This window comes from Alosa pseudoharengus, unplaced genomic scaffold (assembly GCF_046254945.1).
Source record: "Alosa pseudoharengus isolate Yale_2024_CS ecotype anadromous, Long Island Sound unplaced genomic scaffold, YU_APseudo_1.1 YU_APseudo_1.1_scf_17, whole genome shotgun sequence".
Lineage (NCBI taxonomy): Eukaryota > Metazoa > Chordata > Actinopteri > Clupeiformes > Clupeidae > Alosa > Alosa pseudoharengus.
Genome location: NW_027468640.1, coordinates 8,409,543 through 8,435,354, shown reverse-complemented (window position 1 = coordinate 8,435,354; position 25,812 = coordinate 8,409,543). Strand labels below are relative to the sequence as shown.

Here is a 25,812-nt window from a genome sequence, read left to right as displayed (position 1 = left end):
TTTCCGCAATCAAGTTGACCAAGCGTTGTACATGAAGTAACTACATATCCCAACATGCAATACCGCACAATGGTCAACGTTAAAACTGATGGCGCAAAACGCCGATATATACAACATAGGTCACAAATGGTACCTCCGATTGTTGCAGTGAACGGGAAATCCAGTGCATTCATGAAGATACTTTCTCGCAAATGCTATATGTCTGACTGGCTCAACATCCCTAGTCATTGAAGTGCGCGGTAAAAGCAAGAAGCACAACAAAACATGTGGTTGCTACCTTGAAGTATTGGGTATGCTCTATATTTCTTATTAGAAGGAAGACTTTCCCATTGTAATTTTAATATGTGATGGAACTGTTAGATTCAGGACCTGAATCACCTGTATGTGTAATAATAGCATCTTGCGTGCTTATGCAACTTCTTACAACAAGCAACAACAAACTGATGTAACTTAACGTTAGCGGTTAGCGCATCTTTTCAACATTTAAAATGACAGTTTTTGGTAAATCGAAAGTTGTTCTTGTGTATTCTGAATGATTTCAATGCAGAGCATACTTTTTCTAAATCATTACATCAAGCAGCAAAATAAATTGGTATAAATTTGCCGTTATGCTAAGCGCGTAATAGGGCTCTGTAGGACATTTAGCATACAGCTTCAAGCAGCTAACGTTAGCTGTAACGTTAACGTGTTATATTTACTTGACTGCCGCCGTCTTAAACGCATCATTTACGAGTGACGCTTTTGCATTGTCTTTTCAAATGGTTTCAGTGGATCGCAGATGAATATGGGCTAATATTACAATATCTGCTAACATATGATGTAAAGATAACTGCGTGGCGCTAGCTATGCCGTGCAAAGTTGTTGCTATCAGAGCCCGTTGCTATGTTTGCCGCAGGACGTCATTGATTGAGATGTGTCCAGATAGCCACAGTACTTTATGGCCAGGATCAAATGAAACTCAGCCACGTATTAATCAATGTTGTATTAGAGATTCATGTATTAGATGCAGGTAGTAATTCCCTACACTTATTATTTATTTATTTCTCCAGCAGAGAGACACACCCCTCTCCACACACTTGCGCCTGTTTCAAGTCGACTGCGACCATGGGGTTGCGGTCGGAGCAGAAAAAGCACTTTCCACTTCGAGGGATCGATGGAGTAGTAAAACTGTTCGAGGCTGAGCTACGAAACCCGGAACCGGACCTGGCTTTATTGTCTCTTGTTTTGGGCTTTGTGGAGCACTTCTTGGCCGTAAACAGAGTAATCCCAATCAACGTGCCTGGGGTGCGCTTCGAGCCCCTTCAGCCAGACTGCCCGAACTCCTGCTTCCCCGTTGTTGAACTGGGTCTGCTGACGGCCCTGCACGAGCGCTTCACAGCTCAGATCCGTGGCGCGGTGGACCTGACGCGTTACCGGAGGTCGGGTGGCATCTCCAGTCGGGAGTTGGTTAACAAAGTGTCTGACGTCATTTGGAACAGTCTCAGTCGATCCTACTTCAAGGACCGTGCTCACATCCAATCGCTTTTCAGTCTAATCACTGGTAGGCCTATGAAAACAATCTATTTCTGCTTATACATGTCATTGGAGTACATGATTCTTATTTTTTTCATTACACTACAGAGTGTTGAGACCCTTGACACGGGGTCCATAACATAATGCAAATGTTGAATTAGGTAGAGTTAGAGAATGCCCTCACCACTCTTTAATATCAGTTGAAAGTTGTGTATTGACAACTCATCGAATAGGACTGACCCCTTACTTGTTGTGAGTTGTATACCCTTGAGAAAGCCATAAACAAAACTGAATGCTGTCTGAAACCTTACTGAAGGTGACAGAACAGAAGGTCTCAAAAGGCTATACTAGTACTGTGCAACTAATATGCTACTGGTCTATATGTGTCTGTGTTTATTGTTTATTTGTGCTCAGGCACTAAGTTGGACAGCTCAGGGGTGGCTTTTGCAGTGGTCGCCGCCTGTCAGGTCCTGGGACTTCGTGATGTCCACCTGGCTCTCTCAGAGGACCATGCGTGGGTCATCTTCGGCAAAGATGGCGAGGACACTGCTGAGGTCACGTGGCACGGGAAAGGGAATGAGGATCGGAGGGGTCAAACTGTCACCGCCGGAGTGAACGAAAGGGTGAATGTCAATGAAGTAATGAGATTTTTTATGTTCACTTTAGTTTATCTAGGAAGGCACCCCAGAGGTAGCCTGGTAAACAAAACGTGTTTATGAAGTGAATAGAGTCTGGTCACTCACGATTGGGATTCCTTTCTCACGATTGGGATTCCTTTGAAATCATTGGTCCAGCCTAACCAATCACATTACTCAGGGATTCATGTTACTTCCTACTTCGCACTACTACTTTACACCGCATTGGCAGTCAGGAAACAATGTATTTGGGCCTTTGCTGTAAATAAATGTACACATTCTTCGGACTGCAATATACTTAGTGATGGCAGTCTGACACTGAAGCTTCGATACGTGCTTCAAACCAGTAACTACAATTCCATTTGCACCACTGCTCCGAAGCTTGCTTTGCTACGGAAAAATCACGTGACATATGACGTCCGAAGCAGAAACTGCTTCATTCTCTGAAAGAATCACCTGAGTGGTTCGCAGCGCCACCGCCTCGTGAACCAATCGTGCTGCCACTGCAACTGGCACGGCCTCGTTTCTAGTCTGAATTGTAGCGCGCTCAAAGCATAAACACTTTAGGCTAATGCAAAACATTGAGTTTGGTTCATAGCCTCTACTGTGACAAGCATAGTTTGTTCATATCGATTTATTTTTATTACAATGTAAAAGATACGTGGGAAAACTGTATTCTGATGGCTCCTGATCAATCTTTATTTGTATAAATAATGATATCCCATTCTTATTCATGTGCACTACGTATGTGTGGGGGTGGGGTGGTTAGGTGCGTGCACTAGATTTATTTCACTAGTAAAGCTTCCTGTCCACTATCTAGCCGGGATAATTTAGATGCAGTCTTGGCTTTCCACCAGGAGAGGTCGCTGTTACTGAAGCTTCGAGTATGTAATGAACCCATTTTTGAATCATTTGTTCAAAGTGGTTCAGTGCTTCACCAAAGCTTCATTTGCCCATCACTAAATATACTACCGTATACCAAAGCCACTTTCGATTTCAAAACTATAGTGTCATCCCCTCTCGTCGCTGATTGGGCAGGTAATCTGCCAACCGATGGAAATGGCAGTGAAGTATGGTGTTCCAGACTAGTATCACCCTGAAAGGAGATCTAAGTAGGCGTGGCCAGGCTACCACAGAGGGGCCATGTTTTTTTTTTTATTAGCCATTTTTGAGTTTCCACAAAAAAATTTTGCATTATCTAATCTTGCAATATATTTGCAGTACTTTACAATACTTTTGTGTTTCTTCACAGTACCCAAAATATTATTTGTAAAAGCAAACGTATTGTGAGATAATGTAAAAGTATTATAAGGGATTACAGGAAGAAAAATGTCACTAGGCACTTTTAGGTGCTCTGTATCTCTTGCCAACATATTTTTGTATTTTAAAATTGTCCACAGAGTTAGTTGAAATGTTTCCCCCGCCTTTTCATATTTCAATTTTCAATTAAAATTGTATTTGTAAGGGACAATGTGCAATTAAAACATAAATATAACCATTTGATGCATTGCACCATAGTTAGCCTTAGGCTAATTTCTGCAGTCTAATATGCAGTCCTACAGGAAGCACAAATACAAATACAACATGGAACACACTGCCAGTTCCTACAAGGGCAGGGACATCCCTCTCGATTTTCAAAAAACTCCTGAAGACCCAGCTGTTTAGAGAACATCTCTCATAGCACCACTTACAACAAGTCTTGCTGATCGATCCTAGCACTCACCAGCCGTCTTGAACTGACACGTAACTGTTAAAAACAGCACTCACTGATGCACTTATTTTTACTGTACTCTAAGTTTTTTTTTAAATTGTCCTAAAATTGTTGAGAATTGCTTTAAACCTTAAACTGTTTACCATGTTGTTAGTCGCTTTGGCTAAAAATGCGTCAGCCAAATGTAATGTAATAAGTAAATAAGTAAAAAAAACAAGTAACAAATAGCTCTATATTACATTTCGTATCACAGGTACACACACACACACACGCACGCACGCACGCACGCACGCACGCACGCACGCACGCACGCACGCACGCACGCACGCACCACATGATCAAGGGGTGTATGACTAGTTTGTGTGTTTGTGTCCCTCATCTCTCGCCTCTGCAGAGTTGGCTCTATTTGAAAGGCTCGTACATGAAGTGTAACCGCAACATGGAGGTGGCTTTCATGGTGTGTGCCATCAACCCCTCTCTGGACCTGCACACGGACAGCACAGAGCTTCTGCAGCTTCAACAGGTTGGGCTTCGTCCTGGGAAAGTGTGTGTGTGTGTGTGTGTGTGTGTGTGTGTGTGTGTGTGTGTGTGTGTGTGTGTGTGTGTGTGTGTGTGTGTGTGTGTGTGTGTGTGTGTGTGTGTGTGTGTGTGTGTGTGTGTGTGTGTGTGTGTGTGTGTGTGTGTGTGTGTGTGTGTGTGTGTGTGTTTGTGGTTTCGTCCTGGGAAAGTCATACTGAGGTGGTTCCTGTAGATCACTGATGTAGTTGGTGAAGTAATTTATTTGTTTGATTGGGTCAAAATAGCTCTTATAAAACAATGCAAGTGCACTGAAATAAGTTATATGCATTGTAGTATAGTAGTATTCAAATAAGTACAGTACATATTTTCATATTTCTACATAAACACAAATGATCATTAGGATTGAACTGTGCACGTATTACCTGTACATTCACTTGGCACACTTCAAGTGTAACCAATAGCAGGCTCTGTTAGAGGAACTCAAGAAGGAACAAATGATGACACAGACATGAATGTTTAATATAGTTGGGGCCAGTTCTCTGTGCTTAGTGGTGATACCGCAGGAGGAATTCCGAACTGTATTCCATGTTTTGTTGTTGTTGTTGTTGTTGTTGTTGTTATTTGCTGCCTAACTGCTCATTCTCTTTGCAGAGGCTTTTGTGGCTGCTCTACGAAAGAGGAGATTTGGAAAAGTGAGAATCAAATTTTTAACCTTAACATTTCGATGAATCAGAGCAATCTTTTTAGGCTCACAACACAATTTGCATCTCTGTATTATTATAACTTAAATGTTATATTAGTTTTAGTCCGCTTTTTTGCATTCCCTTTAGCATATTCTTGACCATAGGACCCACATTTGTTTCTGTATTCAATGAATGCAGTACTTTAGTTGACCACCAGGGCTATTTCTTTTCTGGTATCAGATACCCTATGGCCATGGGCACACTAGCAGACCTGGAGGACCAGGAGCCCATCAGTGGTAAAGAGAGTCCCCTGAACATCCACCTGAAGGTGAGGGCAGAGTTACCTGTCATTTCCAGTCTATTAACCGAGGTTTATACATTGATCTTGCACAATTTCCTCAGCTATGGGGTTAAAGGGACACCAGGCAAGCCTGATGCTTTTTCTCTACGAAACTCCCCCTCGCTCGGTCTGAAGCTCTTTAACTTTCTTTGCATCTTCCGTCAAGGGTTTTCGCTGCTTCTTCGCCGGCTCTGCCATTATACACACGTTTGCAACAATCGCCAGCGTTTCGTTAGCCTGCCTCTGTGCTGTGGATGCAGGATGTAAACTGATCCTGCTTCGGTCGGCGGGTACGATACACTGAACTTGCAAGCGGGATATTCTTCCTACAGGCAGTAGGGGCGGGCAAGAGAGTCTTTATTCGCCCTGTAATGAGTCATTTAACCATATACCGACTTACGAAGATGAGTAATTAACACGAAAACGTTGCCTGGTGTCTCTTTAATACACAGGGGCAGGCTATATATGGGAATGGGTTTATTTTTTTCTCCATTCTTCCTGCTGATTTGATTCTGATATTCATTGGGCTATTGGGCACTGCAGTTAATACACAGGTGTGGTCAATACAAAGCTTTGTCCCTCTTAATGAGCATAAAACACCATCATGTGGTTTATACACAATGCAACTAATATACAGGAAATTACTGTACTGCAGCTTTAGTTGCGGACTGTTCGTGTAGCGCTTTATCAAGGCACCCTAAGTGCTTTACAGTGAAAAGGGAACCTCATTTACCATCACCAATGTGGAGCACCCATCTGGGTGATGCACAGCTGCCATTATGCACCAATATGCTCACCACACACCAGATTTAGCTGGAGAGTGAAGGAATGAATAAATGAGCCAATTACACTGGGCGATGATTAGGGGGCCAGATTGAATGAGCCAATTACACTGGGGGATGATTAGGGGGCCAGATTGAATGAGCCAATTACACTGGGGGAGGATTAGGGGGCCAGATTATTTGAGCCAATTACACTGGGGGATGATTAGGGGGCCAGATTATTTGAGCCAATTACACTGGGCGATGATTAGGGGGCCAGATTATTTGAGCCATTTTGGGAATTTAGCCAGGAATCCAGGGAACACCCTACTCTTTGCAATAAGTGCCAAGGGATCTTTAACCCTTAGAACCCGATTGACGCAAAGTGCGTCAAAAAACACACCCCTTCTTCTCTGTTACATTGCTCCGGAATGGTTCATCGCAGCGAGATGAAACCTTTATTGCACGACAGAGCAGAAGTGGGGCTTTCCAACGAGACTACACACTTGTCTGTACGATCAAGTATGAAAATTAAAAAAAATAATGAAATTAAATCAAATTGCATCATATTTACAGTCTATACTTCTCTGCGTTCACCTGCACACACATTACTCTAGTTTGAATTACTCGCGAACCCGTGATCGCATCGATATGGCAAGCATATCAGATGAAAGAGGAGACTCAGAGCTATCACTTGATACCAAGTACATCCTTCTGGGTTATAAAACAGACGAAGTGACAGCAAAATAATAACTTCATATAGCTGGACTTACCCCACGTTTTTGTCTGTTCTTGTGGCAAAGCATGTTTATAATCCAATGCTATCATGTGTTTCTCTACGGCAAAGCATGTTCATATTCCGGTTTTGAGATCCTAGCAAATTCCTGCATGGCATCCAATTCAAGGCATACATTGCATCCCAATTTGTTCAGCAAATAAACACCTTTTTTGCCTTTACTTTGTTCATGGCAATGCAGTAAAAAGTTGAGAATTATTATGACAGCATACACACAGGCACGCAGGCTAACACGTAACCTCGGGTCAAGTCAGGTCAGATCAGTTCGTGTCACAGATATGGAGCTCAGAAAGGTCACTATAAAAAATGGCATTTATTTCCGTAAATCACACAGCAAATATTTCTGTAAATTGCTCAGCCCCAGAGTATCCCTCCAACATGGCAATTATATTGCCCGATTCAGGACAGTCTGCCCTACAACCACATGAAATGCATGTAGAGCTGTGAGCTTGCTGTGGTGAGATACATGTCGAAATATAAGAATTTTTAATTAATACATGAAATGATGGCAGATCTGAATAGCATAGACTCTCCTGAAAAAAACAATATATAATATATGTGTGTGGCACTTACAATGACCAGAATAAATCCTTATGAATAAAGGTAGTGAAAATGCCCTAAAAACCGCTTAGGGTTCTAAGGGTTAATGACGACAGTAAGTCAGGACCTCGGTTTAACGTCTCATCCAAAGAACGGACTTGTAAAAGATCAGGCTGTGTGTACATCACTGAGGTACAGTTACACTGAGCCAGGGAGAGGTGCTACTAATTTGTCAAGCTAAATCAACTGCACTTGTATAATAGCACAGCTCAAAACAACATATAGGCTATGGTCTGAAGAGTGGACAGCTAATAAACATAAACCCTATTTGAACAGGAATAGTTTTAAGTGGTGACGTGGGGTAAAGTAATTTTACCACAGGAGGCTTGTAATATAAATGGCCAATTCTACTTTACCCTACGTCTCCACGTAAAACTAATCCCGTCCGAATAGGGCTTATAGGCTACCGAAGTTGTGTGCAAGATCTGCTCCAATGAAATCCATGCCATACGTTCTATAAGTCTAACGAAAGAAATGGTTTCTTTTAACACGGTGGAGAAGAACGTATCTGGCGCTTCAGTGCTGTAGCCTCGGAAAAATATTATAGCTATCTGACAATCAACAATACATTTCCTCTCGTAACAATAATAGTAATTCATTAGGACTATTTTCGGCTAAAACATTAAATATTAAAGTTCAATATGAGACATGGAAAAAAAGACAACAATGTCACAATCAGGAATTATTTGAATAAGACGGTAGTTTTACATAGACCAATAAGTCTCTAAGTCTCTTTAAAAGTAGGCTACCCTGCATATACATCAGTTCTAGGCTCAATTTCATTTCCAGGGAAAAGTTTTTATGATAAAGCAAGGTCTATAGAATTAGTGCGTGTCTGGGGGTGTGGCATCACGATGGTTGCTTCCCATCGTGATATCGGTCAATCATCACGATGGGGCCCAACCCTAGTTGTTGACACACTGTACCCATTTCAGGGTTTCCACTGGTCATGGAATTTCTGGAATATCATGGAATTTTGGAAAGTCAGAGAATTTGATCATTTTTGGGGCAAATTCATGGAATATCAGGGAATTTTGTTTAAAATGTACTTGAAGTTTAAAATGTACTTGCCAAAATACATTTATACAGAATTGGTGTATATCTGGTTATTAGCTTTACTGCTTGCTTGAGTAGCCCAACTTTGTTTATTCAAGGCCCATTCATTCATCTCCCGCTCTAAAAAAGTAACAGATTCTTAAGCGCAACGAGGCTGTTGTGATATCATTCGTCGCTATATTGTACCATTCATTATATAGTAAGTCATGGACATTTAGTTTTTTTTGTCAGGGAAAGTCAGGAAAAAGTAATGGAATTTAACATTTGACTTAGAGTGGGAACCCTGCCATTTACATTCATTAATTTAGCAGACGCTTTATCCAAAGCAACTTACAGGAAGTGACACCCCATTTCCTCCCTAAATGCGTTTATCGCTGCTTTCTTCTCTCCCCTCCTAGGCCGTGGAGTCAGCCAAGAAGTACTACAACAACGAGCACATCTACCCATTCATGTACTTGGCTGGGTACCACTACAGGCACCGCAACGTGCAGGACGCCCTGGGGTCATGGGCTGAGGCCGCCACCGTCATGCAGGAGTAAGTCCTCACAACACCTTCATTAAATAACCACACGTTATAAACGTGTTATGATATTGTACATGTAAATAATCACACATAGAAATGTTTAAGGACTCCTCTGTTCACCTTGCACTTAATTAAATTCATTAATTAATTAAGTGGACAGCCTAAGCTCCAAGAACAGCCACAAAACAACAAACCCGTGCCCATAAAAACATAACAAACTGTTCCAGCAAATCACCGACGAGATGCGCGTCTGGGAGAGTTTCAATTTCACCTGGGGGAGGGGGAGGGAGTAGCGAGCTAGCTCTCTGTTTTGTTTGAACGTCAACAGAAGAAGCATTACCAAAGTCCTTTTAGGCAAGTCCCTCCACTCAGCGGCCATATTGCAACGCTTTTCGGGCACTCATCGGGCATCCTATTCGGCAGAAATGCGCCTGCGCAAGGCTTCACGACACCAATCTTGCTCCATATGATTGGCTCAATGTATTCACATGTCAACGTTTTGCCGAGGAAGGGGTGAGATATGTGTAGTAACGACCATATTGGCGTTACAAACTAGCCCCATGCATTTCTATGGAGGATTTTTTGAGTGCTGTGTCTCCTCATTAGAAAGTCTCTGGCGTTACCCTGCATCGCTTATAGCACCTTTAACATTTGATATTGTTATTAAATTAATATTTATGTTTTTATTACTGTTATTATTCTTAATAGGCTTTTTAATCTTCATTTAATAACCATACATACTCTACAACAGTCGGGCTACACTTACCTCTTATTCATTTTGGCTGACATCAAAAGCAACTTACATATGTCAATTATTGCAAGGGCCAGTCTCCCCATTGCAATTTGGGGCTAAGTGACTTGCTCAAGGGCACAACGATAGCATCAAAGAATTTAATTGTATCTCTTACAACAACAATAACAACATAAAGAGCATAAAAGAAGAATGAAATGGCAGCAACTAAATAAAACAAGAAAGTATCACAAAATGTTTATTAGTAGTGCACGACATGCTGTCGACTGTGAAACGCTGAGTCGTAGCTGTAGGTTGTTTGGTTGAGCTTTGTGTGTAAAAAGCTTGGCCTGTTATGGCATCAAAGCGAGCTGTAGAGGGCAGCAAACTCAACAGGATGTTGAACCAGAAGGTTGTATTTTTGCTGGGAGATTTATCTCCATCCTATGTAATCATACATTTCCACCTGTTATGACTGATATCTCCAGATGTGGTACACTTATCGTGATTGTTTAAAAACAAACTCACACACACACACACACACACACACACACACATACACACAAAATTTGCATCACATTGTGTGCTTCTCTCTCCTCTGTAATGTAAGGAAAGGGACGGCGCTTCCTGAGAGTGACAGAGTTGTACGTCTGGTGTGTGTGTGGGTGTCTGTCTGTTCATTTGTGTCTCGGTGTGTGTGTGTGTGTGTGTGTGTGTATGTGTCTTCTGGAAAAGTGTGTGTGTGTGTATGTTTTGTCTTCTTGAAACGTGTGTGTGTGTGTGTGTGTGTTTACTCTTCTACTTTTGTCTTTCTCCGTCACCGGAAGCTTCATTCAGCTTCCATTCTTGGCAGCCTTGGCTTCCTGGATCTGTAAACCCTCACTTTTCTGCCTCACATCAAGCGCACGGCTCTAAAAATACTCACTCACTCGCTCGGAGCTGAACGCTTGGAACGGTCCTCCTCCGTTGTCCCCTGTCCCTGTTCAGATGTGCGGCCAGGGCTGCAGAGGCGCACCCCAGGCTGACATTCCCGCCTCTTCCTTTTCCCGCTCAGTGCTTCCTGTGTCCCATTGTTGGGAAAACGCTTCCTCTGTGTGTGTGTGTGTGTGTGTGTGTGTGTGTGTGTGTGTGTGTGTGTGTGTGTGTGTGTGTGTGTGTGTGTGTGTGTGTGTGTGTGTGTGTATGTGTGTGTGTGTGTGTGTGTGTGTGTGTGTGTGTGTGTGTGTGTGTGTGTGTGTGTGTGTGTGTGTGTGTGTGTGTGTGTGTGTGTGTGTGTGTGTGTGTGTGTGTGCGCGCGCTGTGGCCGACTGTCTGTTGAGGATGGGCAGGACGAGAACACTGATGAGAGAGAGAGAGGTGAAAAACATTCTGTAGTTTCCTGGTTTATTATTTTCATTTATTAAGACTTGCAGTTGTCGCTTGCAGATCATTGCGTTTACATCAAGTGTTTATGCTTTACAGACCCTGAATGCTTGAAATCACTTCAAAGAAAAAAAACAATGAAAGGCAGGGATTCCCAGATTGTTGCCTCACAATGTAACAAATTTGAACAAATTTGGATCATAGGCTATCCATTGTCCAATGAAAGTCCTAAATAGAGCTGTTTATCCACGTCCCTGGTATGAACAAACTGTATATCCCTGGAGTCCCATTGAAACCTATGCTGGAAGTTACTGTCTAAGGAAGCCTAGCTGTCAACCAATCAACTTGAGTGGAGCCCAGTCATCAACCAATCAACTTGAGCAGAGCCTAGCTATCAATTAATCAATCAACTTGAGCAGAGCCTAGCTATCAATCAATCAATCAATCAACTTGAGCAGAGCCTAGCTATCAACCAATCAACTTGAGCAGAGCCTAGCTATCAACCAATCAACTTGAGCATACCCACTGTGTCCATTCCCTCAGAAAGATCAGTGTCAAATAATTGGCCAATAGATAATCAAATAATTGACAAATAGTTCGAAAATAATATATAGTAGGCTATATATTATTATATAAAATAAAAAAATAGTTCTATCTAATCAATTAATTGTTGCAGCCCTAATAATTGTCCCCCCATTTTTCTCCAGCTACAACTACTGCCGTGAGGATGAGGAGATCTATAAGGAGTTCTTTGACATCGCCAATGACGTCATCCCCACGCTCCTGAAGGAGACTGTCGTGGAGGGCGGGGCTGAGGGTGCAGAGGGCACAGCGGAGAAGTCTGAGAAGGTAGAAACTCCAGCCGGGGTCCTTTAATAATAATAATAATAATAATAATAATAATCATCATTTTGATGAGCACCCTGAAGTTTTATTGCAACAAACGTGGTTACACTGTAATGGTAAGGACTACTTCCTGTTTCATTTCTCATCTCCTTTTTTTTACATTTTGTTCCTCTTCATCACTTTCAGGACTCCCCAAGACAGGCTGCCGTTCTCTCGGCACTCCAAGACCCAGAATGCTTTGCGCACCTGCTGCGTTTCTATGACGGCATCTGTAAGTGGGAAGAGGGGAGCCCCACACCTGTGCTGCATGTGGGCTGGGCCACCTACCTGGTGCAGTCGCTCAGTCGCTTCGACGCCCAGGTGAGAACTGTCTAGCCCCTCACAAGAGACTGTGCTGAGGCTTCTGTGGTGTCTGTATATTGGCTCACTGTCCTGCAGGTCTAGGTGTGGGTGTGAGTGAGTGAGTGAGTGACTGTGTACGAGTCTAAATGTGTGTGTGCATGGCCTCCGTCGCCAGTATTGCCATGGCATTACTAGTTTTCATACATGACCTAAGATTACACTTAGTAGGGTAAACATCATACACTGCTGCTGTACTGCGCCAATAGCTGATCATCCTGGCTTGGTGAACAGTGTTTTTCCCGATGCATTCTACTGTCAGTGACTGACGCGAGAGAAGTGAGGTTCTGTGTTCCATTCATTTTTATTGGGGGTGTGCCCTGCCGTGCTTCTGTCTGTTAATTTGCGGCACAATTGAGTAGGCTATTATCGGACCGAAAGAAAAAAAAACTAAAATTTTCCCCTATCAAGATATAGCCTACATCTTAATTTGGTGTCATCAAATATAGAGGAATACAATTAAATGGTAGCCTAGTGGAGTGTCCTTTCAATGTATGCGTCTGCGCAAGTGAAACTGAACCACTTGTGGGTAGGCCAGAAACAACTACTGTTTTTTTAAAACCACGAATGAAGTGGATTACTGTAACATGAAACGAGCATAGCGATTTGATGGCCTAATCCACTGCACGAAAAAAGGAAATACCAACTTGTTCTAGGTCTAACAGAAGTGAATATCCTAGCAAATAGCCTATGGTGATGGCAGCTACAAAAAAAAAAAATATTTCACTCCTCTTGCTGAAATAAACGTAGACTGTGGCCTGTTGCACAAAGAAATTAATTAGGGAGATGATCTGCATCTCTGTTAACCGAAAGCTAGTTTCCATTGTTGACGTGAAATATGTCTCCATAGTGTCAAGCAGGGAAGTGATAACATTATGCAGATAGCCAATGTTTAAGTCACCAGAGTCAAAAAGAAGCAACCAAGACAGCTGCTTGCTCTGTTAGGTATTTCTGTCCCTCCCAAACTGTGTTAAAATGACGTATTTAACAGGCAGAATTTTTTTTTACAAATTACCGGACCCCCCCTTTCATGATCCACACTCCTTCTTACAAAATAGGCCTACTTCCAACACCCCTATAGCTCTTGTGAAGTATGAACTTGTACCACACTGCCTACAGAGCACAGTTGTCAACAGTCAGTAACAGCATAATGTGACTAATGTGATTGGAATGTGGATTGCTTGATTTTGATAACTTTTATAATGAGTAGGCCTATATGCTACTATATGGTAGGCTATATAAGTTTGTAGTGTTACATAAAGGCAATCACAAAGAAAATAGGTAGGCTTCCTGAATGACCCATTCCGAATGAATCGTCTCTGATATAATAACTACAACACATTGGGCTTGCCAAGAAATTTGGCAATACTACTTTCACACAAGTGATGGCACCCCTGTGTGTGTTTGTGTGTTTGTGTGAGTGACTGTGTGAGTGTGAGTGTGTGTGTGGTTTCTGTTCTGGTCTTCAAACCCTCTTGCTCTACCACAGTAATTTTCCACTGCAGATCAACCAAGACAAAAGCACACACACACACACTGAAATGACCCTTCCAGTTGCTGGCCTAGCATGGCCTGTGCTAACAGACTTTATGAAATATGTCTGTGGTGAGTCCCCCCGTTGATCTTCTCTGTGTCCTCTGCCCACCCCAACTGTCCCCAGGTGAGACAGAAAGTCTCCATCATCACCAAAGAGGCCGAGACCCAGGACGATGACGACCAGTCGAGCGACGACCCGCGTGAGGGCCGGCGCCGGGGCCCTCGCCGCGAGTCGAAACTGGACGAGCAGCCTCAAGCCCTCCCCCCTGGCCAGATGCCTTCCGGCGGCCAGACGCCCGTACCCCCGCCCGCCCAGCAAACCAACGCCGCTGCTGCCGCCACCACCGCGAAAAAGATCGCTGATGGCGGGGCCCGGAGGCGCTCCTCTCAAGGGGGAGCCCGTGGCGCAGAGCCGTCCGAGGCCAAAACCCGCGCCAGCACGCCGAGCCCCACCCCTTCCTGTACCCAGCAGGCCGTGGGGCTGGGCGCCGGCCCCGTGGTGACCTTCACAAGCGAGAAGATGAAGGGCATGAAGGAGCTGCTGTCGGCGGCCAAGGTGAACTCTAGCGCCATCAAGCTGCAGCTGACGGCGCAGTCGCAGGTGCAGCTGAAGCGGCAGAAGCCCTCGGCGTCCGGCGACTACACGCTGTCCTTCATGAAGCGCCCGCGCAAGACGCTGTAGGGCAGCGGCAGCCGCCGCCAGAACCACAGCACAGAGAGAGAGAGAGAATGGGGAGAGAGAGAGAGATGATGGAGAGAGAGAGAGATGGAGAGAGAGGGAGGGAGAGAGAGAGAGAGAAAGAGAGAGAGATGAGAGGAGGAAGACCACAACAGGCCAGGCCAACTAGTTTCTGTGTTGACCAGCACCATGACTTTGTGACGTGGAAGAGCTCTGCTTGTGGGATTTCCTGGAAATGTGCTGTCCTGCTTTTTTTGTCCTTAAAGGCTTGTGGTTAACCTCCTGAATAGGGATTAGAGTTGCCCTGCGGCTCTTTTGTGTTTTTACTGTGAAAGCATGGGGGAGTCTGTGTCGAGTTAATCAGGATTTTTTCAAATGATTCCCATACTTTCAATTGATGTGACTGACCATACATTGAGTTTATTCCACTGTGCAGAGTCTGAGACATGAAGCGGTTGTATTTTTGTGACTAGGCTCTCCATAAACTTATGGGAATGTTTGACTGACAAACCAAAGTCACTTGTTATGAGAGTGTGTTTATTTTTTAGCATTTATAAAAAGTGATTTATTTTTTGATGCTTTGGTATTAGTGACGCTCTTCAGATGAAATCTGTAGGTTATTCTACATGTTGGTGTTCTAGCACTTTTTACATTTTCATCTGTACCTTTAAGCTTCATAAACTAACTTTTCATTTTAGTTGTTGCCATAATTGTGCATGTAATATCCGTATAGTGGCCTTTAGTGTAACGCAATCTAATGCTACTAAAACATAGCATTTTGCAGTCTTGGGGTTTCCATTGTGATTGCAATGAAGTCTCATTGTCAGTTGAGTAAACGAATAAAGTTCATAGTGTTGACATTACACTCTCTGTCTGGTTTATTTCCTTTGCCGTGCCAGGAGCATAGAGAGAACTTGCCTTAATGCCTTTTCACAGCATCCTCGGCACCAACCAATAGTCATGCGCAAATAGGCACTGGTGTTGGTGCGACTTGGAAGACTGCACAGGGTGACACGACGCCCTCTGACAATTTGCCCCTGGACTGGAAGTTGATGAATGGCAAAGTGATCGGTGCTTTCAGGCAAACATCGAGATAACTCAACAGGCTGCTACACCTGGCAGTTTGGGAGGATGCATTAGTAACTGCTCGGAGAGGATACGGCTGGCCAGCGCGGTTGGACCTCGCTCTACAGTAGCCTACATCGCCAGCGCTGCTGTCATACCATGACCGTCTAAGGCGTGAGAAACACTATTGAAACAAACAGCTGAAATGGATACTATCGGGGTTTCGTTCTTGGACCCTCTGGACGACTACGAGATAATTCATCGTATTGGGAGTGGCACATACGGAGATGTATTTAAGGTCAGTTGGAAACCTAGCGTTAGAAAGCTCATTTTCCCGTTCACCAGGATTTGGGAGTTTGGGTACACGTTTTCATCTAGGCTGTCGACACGCAACCTTAAAATGACCTCTTTGCTTTGGCACATTGCTTTGTTTGTCTTTATGTATTTTGCAATACTCTATCCGTGGGTTAGATTGCCAATAAATCGCAATTCGCAGTTTCTTCGAAACTTTGCTTGACTAGAATATAGTAAATAGCCTGTCTAGTCCCTAATAGAGCAGTTAGTTTAGCCTACGACTTCTGCATCCTGTTGGCGAGCAGTGACAGTCAGTTTAACCATTTAATTAGTTGTGGTAGGCTCTTGCTAAATCTTTAGGGGCAAAGCTATAATGGACAGTTGTGGTATGTGAAGTCGGATTTAAATGAATAAGCTAGAAGCAAAATAGCATTTCAGTACGTTAATCTAAGGAGACAATTTATCTTTCTCCAAACATCACTCACAGATTGCAGACTGTAATCCGCTCCCTATACTGGGAATTAAGGCTGTTTAAATTGTTCGAGGGAATGAAAGTTAGGTATATAATTAGGCACTGAACCTATTACGTTACTCTAAATTATATGATTTGCAGGACTAAACAGGCCAATGTGTAAAACCTGTTGCATTGCCTGCGTAGATAAATAAGACAATAATGGTATTGGTCTATTTCCCCTCTGCCCTTACACTCCTACTCTTGCGTTAATGGTAGCCTACATCATCAACCACTCAGAGGACATTAGGCTGCAGTGATTTCCTCCTCAGGAAAAGTATGGATACAGCAATCTACAGTGTTGTTGAACGTAATGACTACTCCCCAAAACAATAGCCATGAGGTCATGCGTATTTACGTTGACGTCTCTACTCCGTTGTCAACATACTGTGCCCAACATAAGGTGGCTCGGTGTCAGACGGAACGCATTGGCACTCCACGAGACCACTTGTCCCAGGCGAGCAGCTCCGCATCACGCAATCAACCGTCATAGTTAGCGCGCAGTGGGCGAGCCACCAGTGTTGTTACTTCATCTTGACCACCCCACAAAGAGCTCCTTTAAGGAGCGTGTGGCTTTGTTAAGTGCAGCCCTAGAAGACTTTGAGAAAGACATTAAATTAATTCCAGAAGGTCAAAAGTATAAGTGGACAGATAGTCTTTCATTGAATTGTATTATCCTCAATTAAGAGTAGGCCTATCAGTATTGATGTTGAATCAGAGTTGTGGTTCACATTAGAGGAACTGCTTACAGCTTACTTGTTTGGGCCTTTGTCCTAAATCAGCCTTAGTATTATTTCAGGCGTCACAGGCAGTGTTTGGAAAACGTTGCTGTCATGTTGGTCACAGGAAGTCCCTGGCCGTAACAGGAAAAAAAACAGGACGTGAAGGCAAGCTCCAGGTTTTGTCTAGGATGGCTGCCTGACTACTGGTTGCATCGGTGATTACTGTACACAAGGCAAACATCCAGCACGCTACTTCTTTAGGTCACAGTGTGAAAGGATGTCTTTAACTAAAGAAAGACCTTCGTTTTGACTGTTCTTTTTCATGCACAGAAACACCCCCATTCCTAATCACAGAGAATGGATGAAAAGGATGAGAGAGAACATCTTTGTTAAACAGAGTAATATTTCTTTTTGTCTCTTTTTCCTCTGCATGTTGGGGTATAAAACAGCATTTGTCTTTCCTAGACTCAGGTGTATGTATAAGGTAAAGCCAGCCCTAGCTTGCGTCTTCCTGGGTATTTCTCAGTAATAAATGCTGATGCATCAGTCAGTAGGTGTGTGTCCTTGGACGAGAGCCACGTCTGTTGGGTAGAGAGGCTGCCCGCTGAGCGCCTGCTCTCTTCAAATTTCCCCAGCCCTGCCCCTCTGCCTGAGTCTAATCACACACACACACACACACACACACACACACACAGGAAGGTGAAAGCCAAGGTCGACCTGCGTGAAGCCGTCAGGACGGATGAGAGTGCTTTGAACAGCATGGTGTTGAGTGGAATTCTGAAAGAATGCTCAATCAGAATGTCGATGATGCACAGTTGTTAATGCTCTGTGTTCTGAACTGCCTGTGCCTGTTCTGTTTAGTCTGACTGATGCATTAACATTGAGGGCCGTAATCATGGCAGTGATAGAGAAGTTGAATAGCCTAGGCCCTCGATCTCTGTCAACTGACTCTAGACTCTAGAATGCAAGACCAAAGGTGATACCAAATAAATTTTGATGCACTGTGATCTTATACTGTGATTCTTATGCTTGTGATCAAAGGGTGTCCGGTTTGATCCCTGAGTGGTTGGAACAATATGGGTGGCGGGTGTGATTGAAAAGCGTTCTCCCGTGTCCTCTGCATCCACGGATGAGGTGCCCTTGCGTAGGGCACCTAACTCCCCAACTACTCCCAGGGCGCTGCAGCAATGGCTGCCTTCTACCTTAGTTTAAACGGTTCTTTTTCATGCACCGAAAAACCCCCATTCCTAATCACAGAGATTTTGATAAAAAAAAGGATAAGAAAGAATATCTTTGTTAAATGGCTGCCTTCTGCTCTCTCTCTGTGTTTGTGTGTGTGTGTGTGTGTGTGTGTGTGTGTGTGTGTGTGTTCACTTGCCATGGATGGGTCAAATGCTGTGTGTATGTGTGTGTGTCACTAGCCACTGAGACACTTTACAGGTTAAGTCTGTAGTATGCAAGATTGTGGAAAAGGTAACGAAGTGCTGGAGCCCAAATGAGGTAGTAAGATATTCTGTCAGTTAATTTTCATTTCTTTACTTGTTTCACATCGTAGGCACGGAACATCAAAACCTCGGAGATTGCAGCTATCAAAATTGTAAAACTGGATCCTGGTAAGTAAAGGACTTCAAATTCAGACTCAATGTTTATTTTTCTTACTGTGTTTATTCAGTGAAGGATCTAGTTTAATTCAGGTAAACCATTGTTTAATTCTATTAAGCATTTTATCTGTAAAATATATTTTTTGGTACTTGTGTCAATTCAAATGAGTTGATGGAGCAAGTGAAGTAAATATACTTTTCCTCATGATACAAGGCAGCTATTATGTCATTTACACCACACGTGTTATGACTGTGGTGATATTGATTGGTCAACTGCCCAGTCATGTGACTCCCCCCCCCCTACCTGCAGGCGATGACATCACCTCTATCCAGCAAGAGATCACCATGATGAAGGAATGCAAGCACAAGAATATCGTGGCCTATTTCGGCAGCTATCACAGGTGCAGTCTTATGGAGTTGGTTCCTTTCTCAATCTCTGGGGAGCTCCTTCACTGCCAGGGCAGATGCTTGCGCAGGAAAATGTTGCATTCCATAGTGCACAATCCACCCCCTTTTGCCAAAGACTTCCCTCCCTCGACAGAGTACTCAAATTCAAATGATTCCCCTCGGAAAAAAGGCCTGTACTGTTTGCAACATGCCAAGTCAACTCCCATAGCTGTTTTGGAGGTCAAGTGCCATTGTGGTTTATGTATGGAAGGCTTGTTTCTCAGAGCATGCCATTAGAGTAAAAGCTTAATTCTGTTCAGTTAACTCCCCCAAAAAAGACACATCTAAAGTTTTTTTAAACGTTTGCTGGTAACAGCCTCAATTATGTCATGTGCATTGTGTCAAAATATGTAATTGTAAATTGTAAATAAATTAGGTTCTAAAAGTAAACAAAGACATTCCAGTGACAAACATAGACCTGAATTCCGATTATGATAGTGGCGGGCAGGCGAAACAAGCTGACCTCGATCTAGAAATCCCCCCAGGCCATTTTTATCTTCTCTTTGTCTGCAGTGTGTCTTAATGTTACCTCGGCAGCGCTGTTTTTATAAAGGGTTTTATGGTGACAGTCAAGTTCCCTTGCCTAGCTAAAACACACTCACAGCATTTCTTTGTTTGAAATTCCAACTCCTTCCTAGAGTGATATGAAGTTTATATTCCTGTGGCAGTGTTTTTTTTTTGTGTGCAAAATCTGTCAGTGTTTTGGTAAACAAAGGCCCAGGATTCCAGGCGGGCTCAAGGAATGAATAGAAACAGAGAATACCCTGGTTTAAAGTTGTCAGGCACTCAGGCATGGAATTCAGGCATGGGTTGGGAGATTTGAAACTAGATAATTGTACATAGTGGCTTCAAATCTTTCTGAGAACTTTCAGGCACAGAGTAGTTTCTTACTTGAAGCCCTGAGAATAATAAACATGTTTGACTGAGGAAGACGCTGTTGCGTCGAAACGTTAGCAAAGTCCTTTTAGGCAAGTCCCTCCACTCGGCGGCCATATTGCAACGCTTTTTGGGCATTTATCGGGCATCCTATTCGGCAGAAATGCGCGTGCGCAAGGCTTCACGACACCAATCTCTGACGTTAGTCACTAGCACTATTAAAGCCTGTTAAAATGATGCGTGTGCTCCAGTCCTGGGTTCAGTCTTCTGAAGAGCCCCAGGACCTGCTTCTGATTCTGTGGTCCCGCTACGTGAGCACCGACGGGCTAGAGTGCGAGTGTCACCCAAGTCAATAATAAACATGTGTTTTTATGTTGTTATGTTTATGAGTTGTGCTTTTTTTTGTGTTCCTCGCTTGAAGCCCTGCGAGTATTAAACATGTGTGTTTATGTGGTTATGTTTATCATGTGTTAAATGTGCTTTTTCAGGAACACTAAGTTGTGGATATGCATGGAGTACTGTGGGGGAGGGTCACTACAGGATATCTACCACGGTGAGAGGCGATGGGTCTGAGGCAACACTTGTTTGTTTTCACTTATGCCCCCCCCAATTATTTTGTTCATTTGTTTGTTTATGTTATGATGTCTGTGTGTGTGTGTGAAGCGCTGTGGATTGTGCAGATTGCACCATGTGCATAGAAAATGTGCTATATAAATAAAGCCCAGATTTGGCCCAGTTCTGGCTGGCTGGTTCTGAACTTTGACCCCAGAGGGGATTACTATGTGCTGAGATTAGCGGTAGCCTATAGGCGTTTTCACACTTTTGCATGTTCGCACACATTGCATGGAACTGGGAGCGATTGTAGTTCCTCTAGCCGCAGTTGAGCTTAAAGACAGGGCTGCGTTCAAGTTTGGCAAGCAGAGGCTAACATTCATGGCAAACATGTTTTCATTGAACTATTGAGTGAACATTTTCAAATTGTTCGCTTTAAACTGAAGACAAAATTGGCGAGCAGTAAGGCAGTCTCCCATGAATGTCTTATTCTGTTTGGTGAATTTGAACACTTCTGACCCTAATGTTGCTTTGTAGTAACCCCTCCCCCCAGCCCCCCCCCCACCCCCCAGAGCTGCTACATGTTGGTTTTCAAATGAGTTTCTCTGGACATTATTAAAATATGTGATGTGCTAACGGTATAATCATATTTATTTCATTTCATTGTATTATATATGGTTTCATGCTATTGATAGTTGTAGTTTAGAAATAGCAGCTCCAATGTGGCACAATGTGAAGGCCAATAACATGTGCATCTTCTCATTTTGGACACACAGTATGTGGGTGAAGGATGTTGTTTCTGAAGGCTAAATGTGTTTCTTTCCCACAGTGACTGGACCTTTGAAGGAGAAACAGATTGCTTATGTCTGTCGGGAAACGTTACAGGTACAGCACCTTGTCCCAGCCACCCCTGCCTGTACTAATAAGGGCTGTGGTCATTATCTCTGCCGCCGGCGGTTGTGCTGACATGATTTTTCAGATGTTAAGTGGGTTAAAGTTGTGTTAAGGAATCTTAAAGATCAGTGCCTGTTGTAGTGTGTTGTTTATGCCTGAGTGGTAATTGGTAACATAGCGAGAATCCATCTTGACAGCGGGGTGCTGTTTGGTCACGTCGCCCTTTCTCTGAGTCAGGCCAATCAGTAAACCAGAACTATGAGAGGAATGTGAGCCTCATGAACACGCATGAATCATTTCTCAAGCTGCTCTCAATTTAACTTTCTCTTTGTCTTCTTCCTCTTCTCGCTCTGTTCGTGCAGGGCCTGTACCATCTGCACGAAACAGGCAAGATGCACAGAGATATTAAGGTAAATCCACCAAATGCGCTCTCAGTAAGGCGTGTAGATGCTGTAATGGCAGGACGGAGAAAAATGGCAGATCGTTCACATTCTCTCTTTTATCAGTATTGGACATACATGCAGAAATATGCATCAAACTCATACACATATCCAACTGTTGCTCACACAAAATGCAAAATGCCTCATATCTCATGATGAAACACTGCATTCAAAATATTGTAAACATAACTCAAAAACACTTTTGTCATAATATCACATTTTTGGATATATCCTGTACACACTATTGGTCTAAACCTAAAGCTCTCCTGTCTTATGTATATTGTATATTTCCATACAAGAGTGAAAATAAAATGCAGAGAGAAGTTGACATATACTGTAAGCATGTTAGCAATATTGAAACCGAAAATATTTATTCCAAATTTTTGTTTGTGGTGTTTCACACATTCTGATTGCATGAAATTGAAAACTGAGTCAAAGGCTGAGAATTAGTTATGATATGGTATAGTGTTATGTTGTGTGAGTGACAGGTTTCAGAAATTGTGTGACATATACAAATGTTGTGTGTAAGCAGTTGACATTTTGTTTGCACATGCACTTCTCATTTCTCTCTTATTTATGTAGGCTGTATGTCATATCCAGCCCACAGAGCGCAGACATGGTATATCAGTAGACTATGCCACCTTGGGTGTTAGCTCTGTGGCTAACGCTGGTTTCCCACAGCACTGATTGAGCCATAGGGACATGGTTATGCAAGAGATACACAAGTGATCTGTATGCTAACACTAGATCAAGGACATAGGGGTGTGTGTGTGTGTGTGTGTGTGTGTGTGTGTGTGTGTGTGTGTGTGTGTGTGTGTGTGTGTGTGTGTGTGTGTGTGTGTGTGTGTGTGTGTGTGTGTGTGTGTGTGTGTGTGTGTGTGTGTGTGTGTGTGTGTGTGTGTGTGTGTGTGTGTGTGTGTGTGTGTGTGTGTGTGTGTGTGTGTGTGTGTGTGTGTGTGTGTGTGTGTGTGTGTGTGTGTGTGTGTGTGTGTGTGTGTGTGTGTGTGTGTGTGTGTGTGTGTGCGTGAGTGCGTGAGTGCGTGAGAGAGTGTGAGTGTGAGAGACAGAGAGAGAGACAGAGAGTGACCTCAATTCATCTGTCTATATTTTTACCTAGGGAGCGAACATCCTCATCACGGATCGAGGAGACGTTAAACTAGGTAAGACTCTTTGTTTGTGAAGGTCATAGTGAAGGTCACTACCTTGCCCTGCTGTCTTCCCTGTCTACCTCTCTCCTTTATTCTGAAATAACAACAATATAAACTACTTCAAGATAACAACTCTCAAATTTTACTTTCATTTAAATTCCCAAGATTTCTATTTTTATTATAAAAATATTTTGGAAGGCAGTTTACATCTGATTGCATGCTTGTAGCAGTTCATACAATATAAAAAGTGTTAAAAAAAAAGTTTAATAAAAAGTTAAAGCATTGACATCTAAGTACTACATGACCTTGAAGAAAATAGATTCAGCCAGGTGTACATAATGTGAGTGCTCCTGCATTGATCTGGTGTGTGGCATCTCTTGACTGTGTGTGTGTGTGTGTGTGTGCGTGTGTGCTTCTGGTCTGTACATTCTCTTAACTGGTGATCAGTTTATCTACCCTGGAGACAAGAAATACTGTTTTCTGATTGGCTGACAAGGTGGCTATTAATACTGTGTATTGGGACACATATGAAGTAGAGCTGGTAAACAAAAGTTTGATCACCGTTCCATATTAATGCTCTGTTGAATGGTTCTTTGCCTCTGCCTCCGCCTTGGTGTCTGGTCTGTATAGTGCCTTGGGTGGTAGTGTTTCTGGTGCAGTTATTTGACTGGTAGTGTCTGTGCAGTATGTCTCTAGTCTAGTGTATATAGTCTCTTCATTGTTAGCCTAGTGTATGGACTGTCCAAGGTGACATCTCTTGACTAGTAGTGAATGTCTCTGATAACTCTATTGCCTTGACTGGTAGTGTTATCTACTATCTTGCGTATATAATGTATGGAGTAGTATGTATATCTCTGATACGTTTAGTTTCTTGGTGTCCATTTCATCTCTCGATTGCTAGTTTGTGTCTCTTATGTACTTTCTTGGTCGCGTACATCTCTAGTGTGTACGGACTCTTGACTGCCGGTGTGTGTCCATTTTGTGTGCAATTGTCTGGGTGGTAGTGTGTATCAGTAGTGAGTGAGGGGTCGTAGTGTGTATCAGTAGTGAGTGAGGGGGGTTAGTGTGTATCAGTAGTGAGTGAGGGGTCGTAGTGTGTATTAGTAGTGAGTGAGGGGTCGTAGTGTGTATCAGTAGTGAGTGAGGGGGGTTAGTGTGTATCAGTAGTGAGTGAGGGGTCGTAGTGTGTATCAGTAGTGAGTGAGGGGTGGTAGTGTGTATCAGTAGTGAGTGAGGGGTGGTAGTGTGTATCAGTAGTGAGTGAGGGGTGGTAGTGTGTATCAGTAGTGAGTGAGGGGGGTTAGTGTGTATCAGTAGTGAGTGAGGGGTGGTAGTGTGTATCAGTAGTGAGTAAGGGGGAGTAGTGAGTATCAGTAGTGAGTGAGGGGGGTTAGTGTGTATCAGTAGTGAGTGAGGGGTGGTAGTGTGTATCAGTAGTGAGTGAGGGGTGGTAGTGAGTATCAGTAGTGAGTGAGGGGTGGTAGTGTGTATCAGTAGTGAGTAAGGGTGGTAGTGTGTATCAGTAGTGAGTAAGGGGGTTAGTGTGTATCAGTAGTGAGTAAGGGTGGTAGTGAGTATCAGTAGTGAGTGAGTTGCACGAGGCTACTTTGGCTAATCTCGCTGAATCACTGGCCTCTCTGTTCCAGCTGACTTTGGTGTTGCCGCAGAGATCAGCGCTTCTGTTGCCAAGAGGAAGTCTTTCATTGGAACTCCGTACTGGTAAGATGGATGATAAGGAGGGACACATCTCTCTTTCCCTCCCTCTCTCTGTCTCTCTCAATCTCTTCTTTCGCATGCATCTCTTCAACAGATATGTATTTGATACTTAGGTTACAGAATTTCCACATAATAAAATAACTCACCCAAGCCTTGTTCTCCTAGTCATATAGAGGCAAACATGATATCCACACCAAAACAGAACAGAATGTTCCAGGTGTGTTCCATGTTCCAACAAGGCATATTATTTGCTCAATTGAGAGATGCTCTTCCCTCATTGAACCTTTGCCTGATATGAGATGTTATCATAGGTGGTGGGTGGGGGTGATAAGTTTGCACTCAAAGAAACCTTTGGTAAATCAAGCCCCTGGTCTCGAGTAGTATCCAGTGACATATTCTAATTTCTATTGTAAACTCTTGGTCCCCCTATATGTACTGACATTTTCTATCTTAAGATCTTGGTCCTTATATTACCTGATCGAGATTCAAGTTAGCATCACCATATTTATTTGGGGTTCTGTTTGTTTTTTGGGGATCTGTTTGTTGAACCTTCTTCTTTGTTTGTTTCTATTGAGGTGTGTTATTATTATTGTTCTGAAGTTTGTTGTCTTTCGCTTATTTGCTTATGTTTGTTTGTTTGTTTGTTTGTTTGTTTGTTTGTTTGCTTGTTTGTTTGTTTGTTTGTTTGTTTGTTTGTTTGTTTGCCCTCAGGATGGCCCCCGAGGTGGCGGCGGTGGAGAAGAAGGGCGGCTACAACCACCTGTGCGACATCTGGGCCGTGGGCATCACTGCCATCGAGCTGGCCGAGCTCCAGCCGCCCATGTTTGACCTCCACCCCATGAGGTCAGTCGCCAGACG

The 25,812-nt window shown here is 43.3% G+C and overlaps 2 protein-coding genes across 4 annotated transcripts in view; both read left to right on the top strand.

Moving 5' to 3' along the window:
* The first annotated feature begins 186 nt into the window (after positions 1-186).
* Positions 187-15,551, top strand: men1 (multiple endocrine neoplasia I). Of its 3 annotated transcripts, none has more exons than XM_076288527.1 (10): positions 187-290; positions 1,050-1,540; positions 1,927-2,135; positions 4,253-4,381; positions 5,029-5,069; positions 5,301-5,388; positions 9,012-9,148; positions 11,936-12,077; positions 12,261-12,434; positions 14,134-15,551. In XM_076288527.1, the coding sequence occupies exons 2-10, from the start codon at positions 1,105-1,107 to the stop codon at positions 14,689-14,691; spliced, it is 1,914 nt and encodes a 637-aa protein (XP_076144642.1). In that variant the 5' UTR covers positions 187-290; positions 1,050-1,104; the 3' UTR covers positions 14,692-15,551. The 3 variants fall into 3 exon arrangements, with proteins under 3 accessions (XP_076144642.1, XP_076144640.1, XP_076144641.1); XM_076288525.1 differs by having other exon boundaries at positions 1,927-2,150; XM_076288526.1 differs by having other exon boundaries at positions 229-290; positions 1,053-1,540; positions 1,927-2,150.
* Positions 15,552-15,679: 128 nt separating this feature from the next.
* The window catches only part of map4k2 (mitogen-activated protein kinase kinase kinase kinase 2), a 33,977-nt gene continuing 23,844 nt past the window's right edge, over positions 15,680-25,812 (top strand). Inside the window, exons 1-9 of the mRNA XM_076288524.1 lie at positions 15,680-16,051; positions 18,836-18,893; positions 19,192-19,282; positions 20,693-20,757; positions 21,586-21,641; positions 22,013-22,060; positions 23,208-23,250; positions 24,885-24,957; positions 25,666-25,797. Coding sequence (XP_076144639.1) covers positions 15,959-16,051; positions 18,836-18,893; positions 19,192-19,282; positions 20,693-20,757; positions 21,586-21,641; positions 22,013-22,060; positions 23,208-23,250; positions 24,885-24,957; positions 25,666-25,797 — 659 coding nt within the window. The 5' untranslated portion in view covers positions 15,680-15,958. The remainder of the gene's footprint in view (positions 16,052-18,835; positions 18,894-19,191; positions 19,283-20,692; positions 20,758-21,585; positions 21,642-22,012; positions 22,061-23,207; positions 23,251-24,884; positions 24,958-25,665; positions 25,798-25,812) is intronic.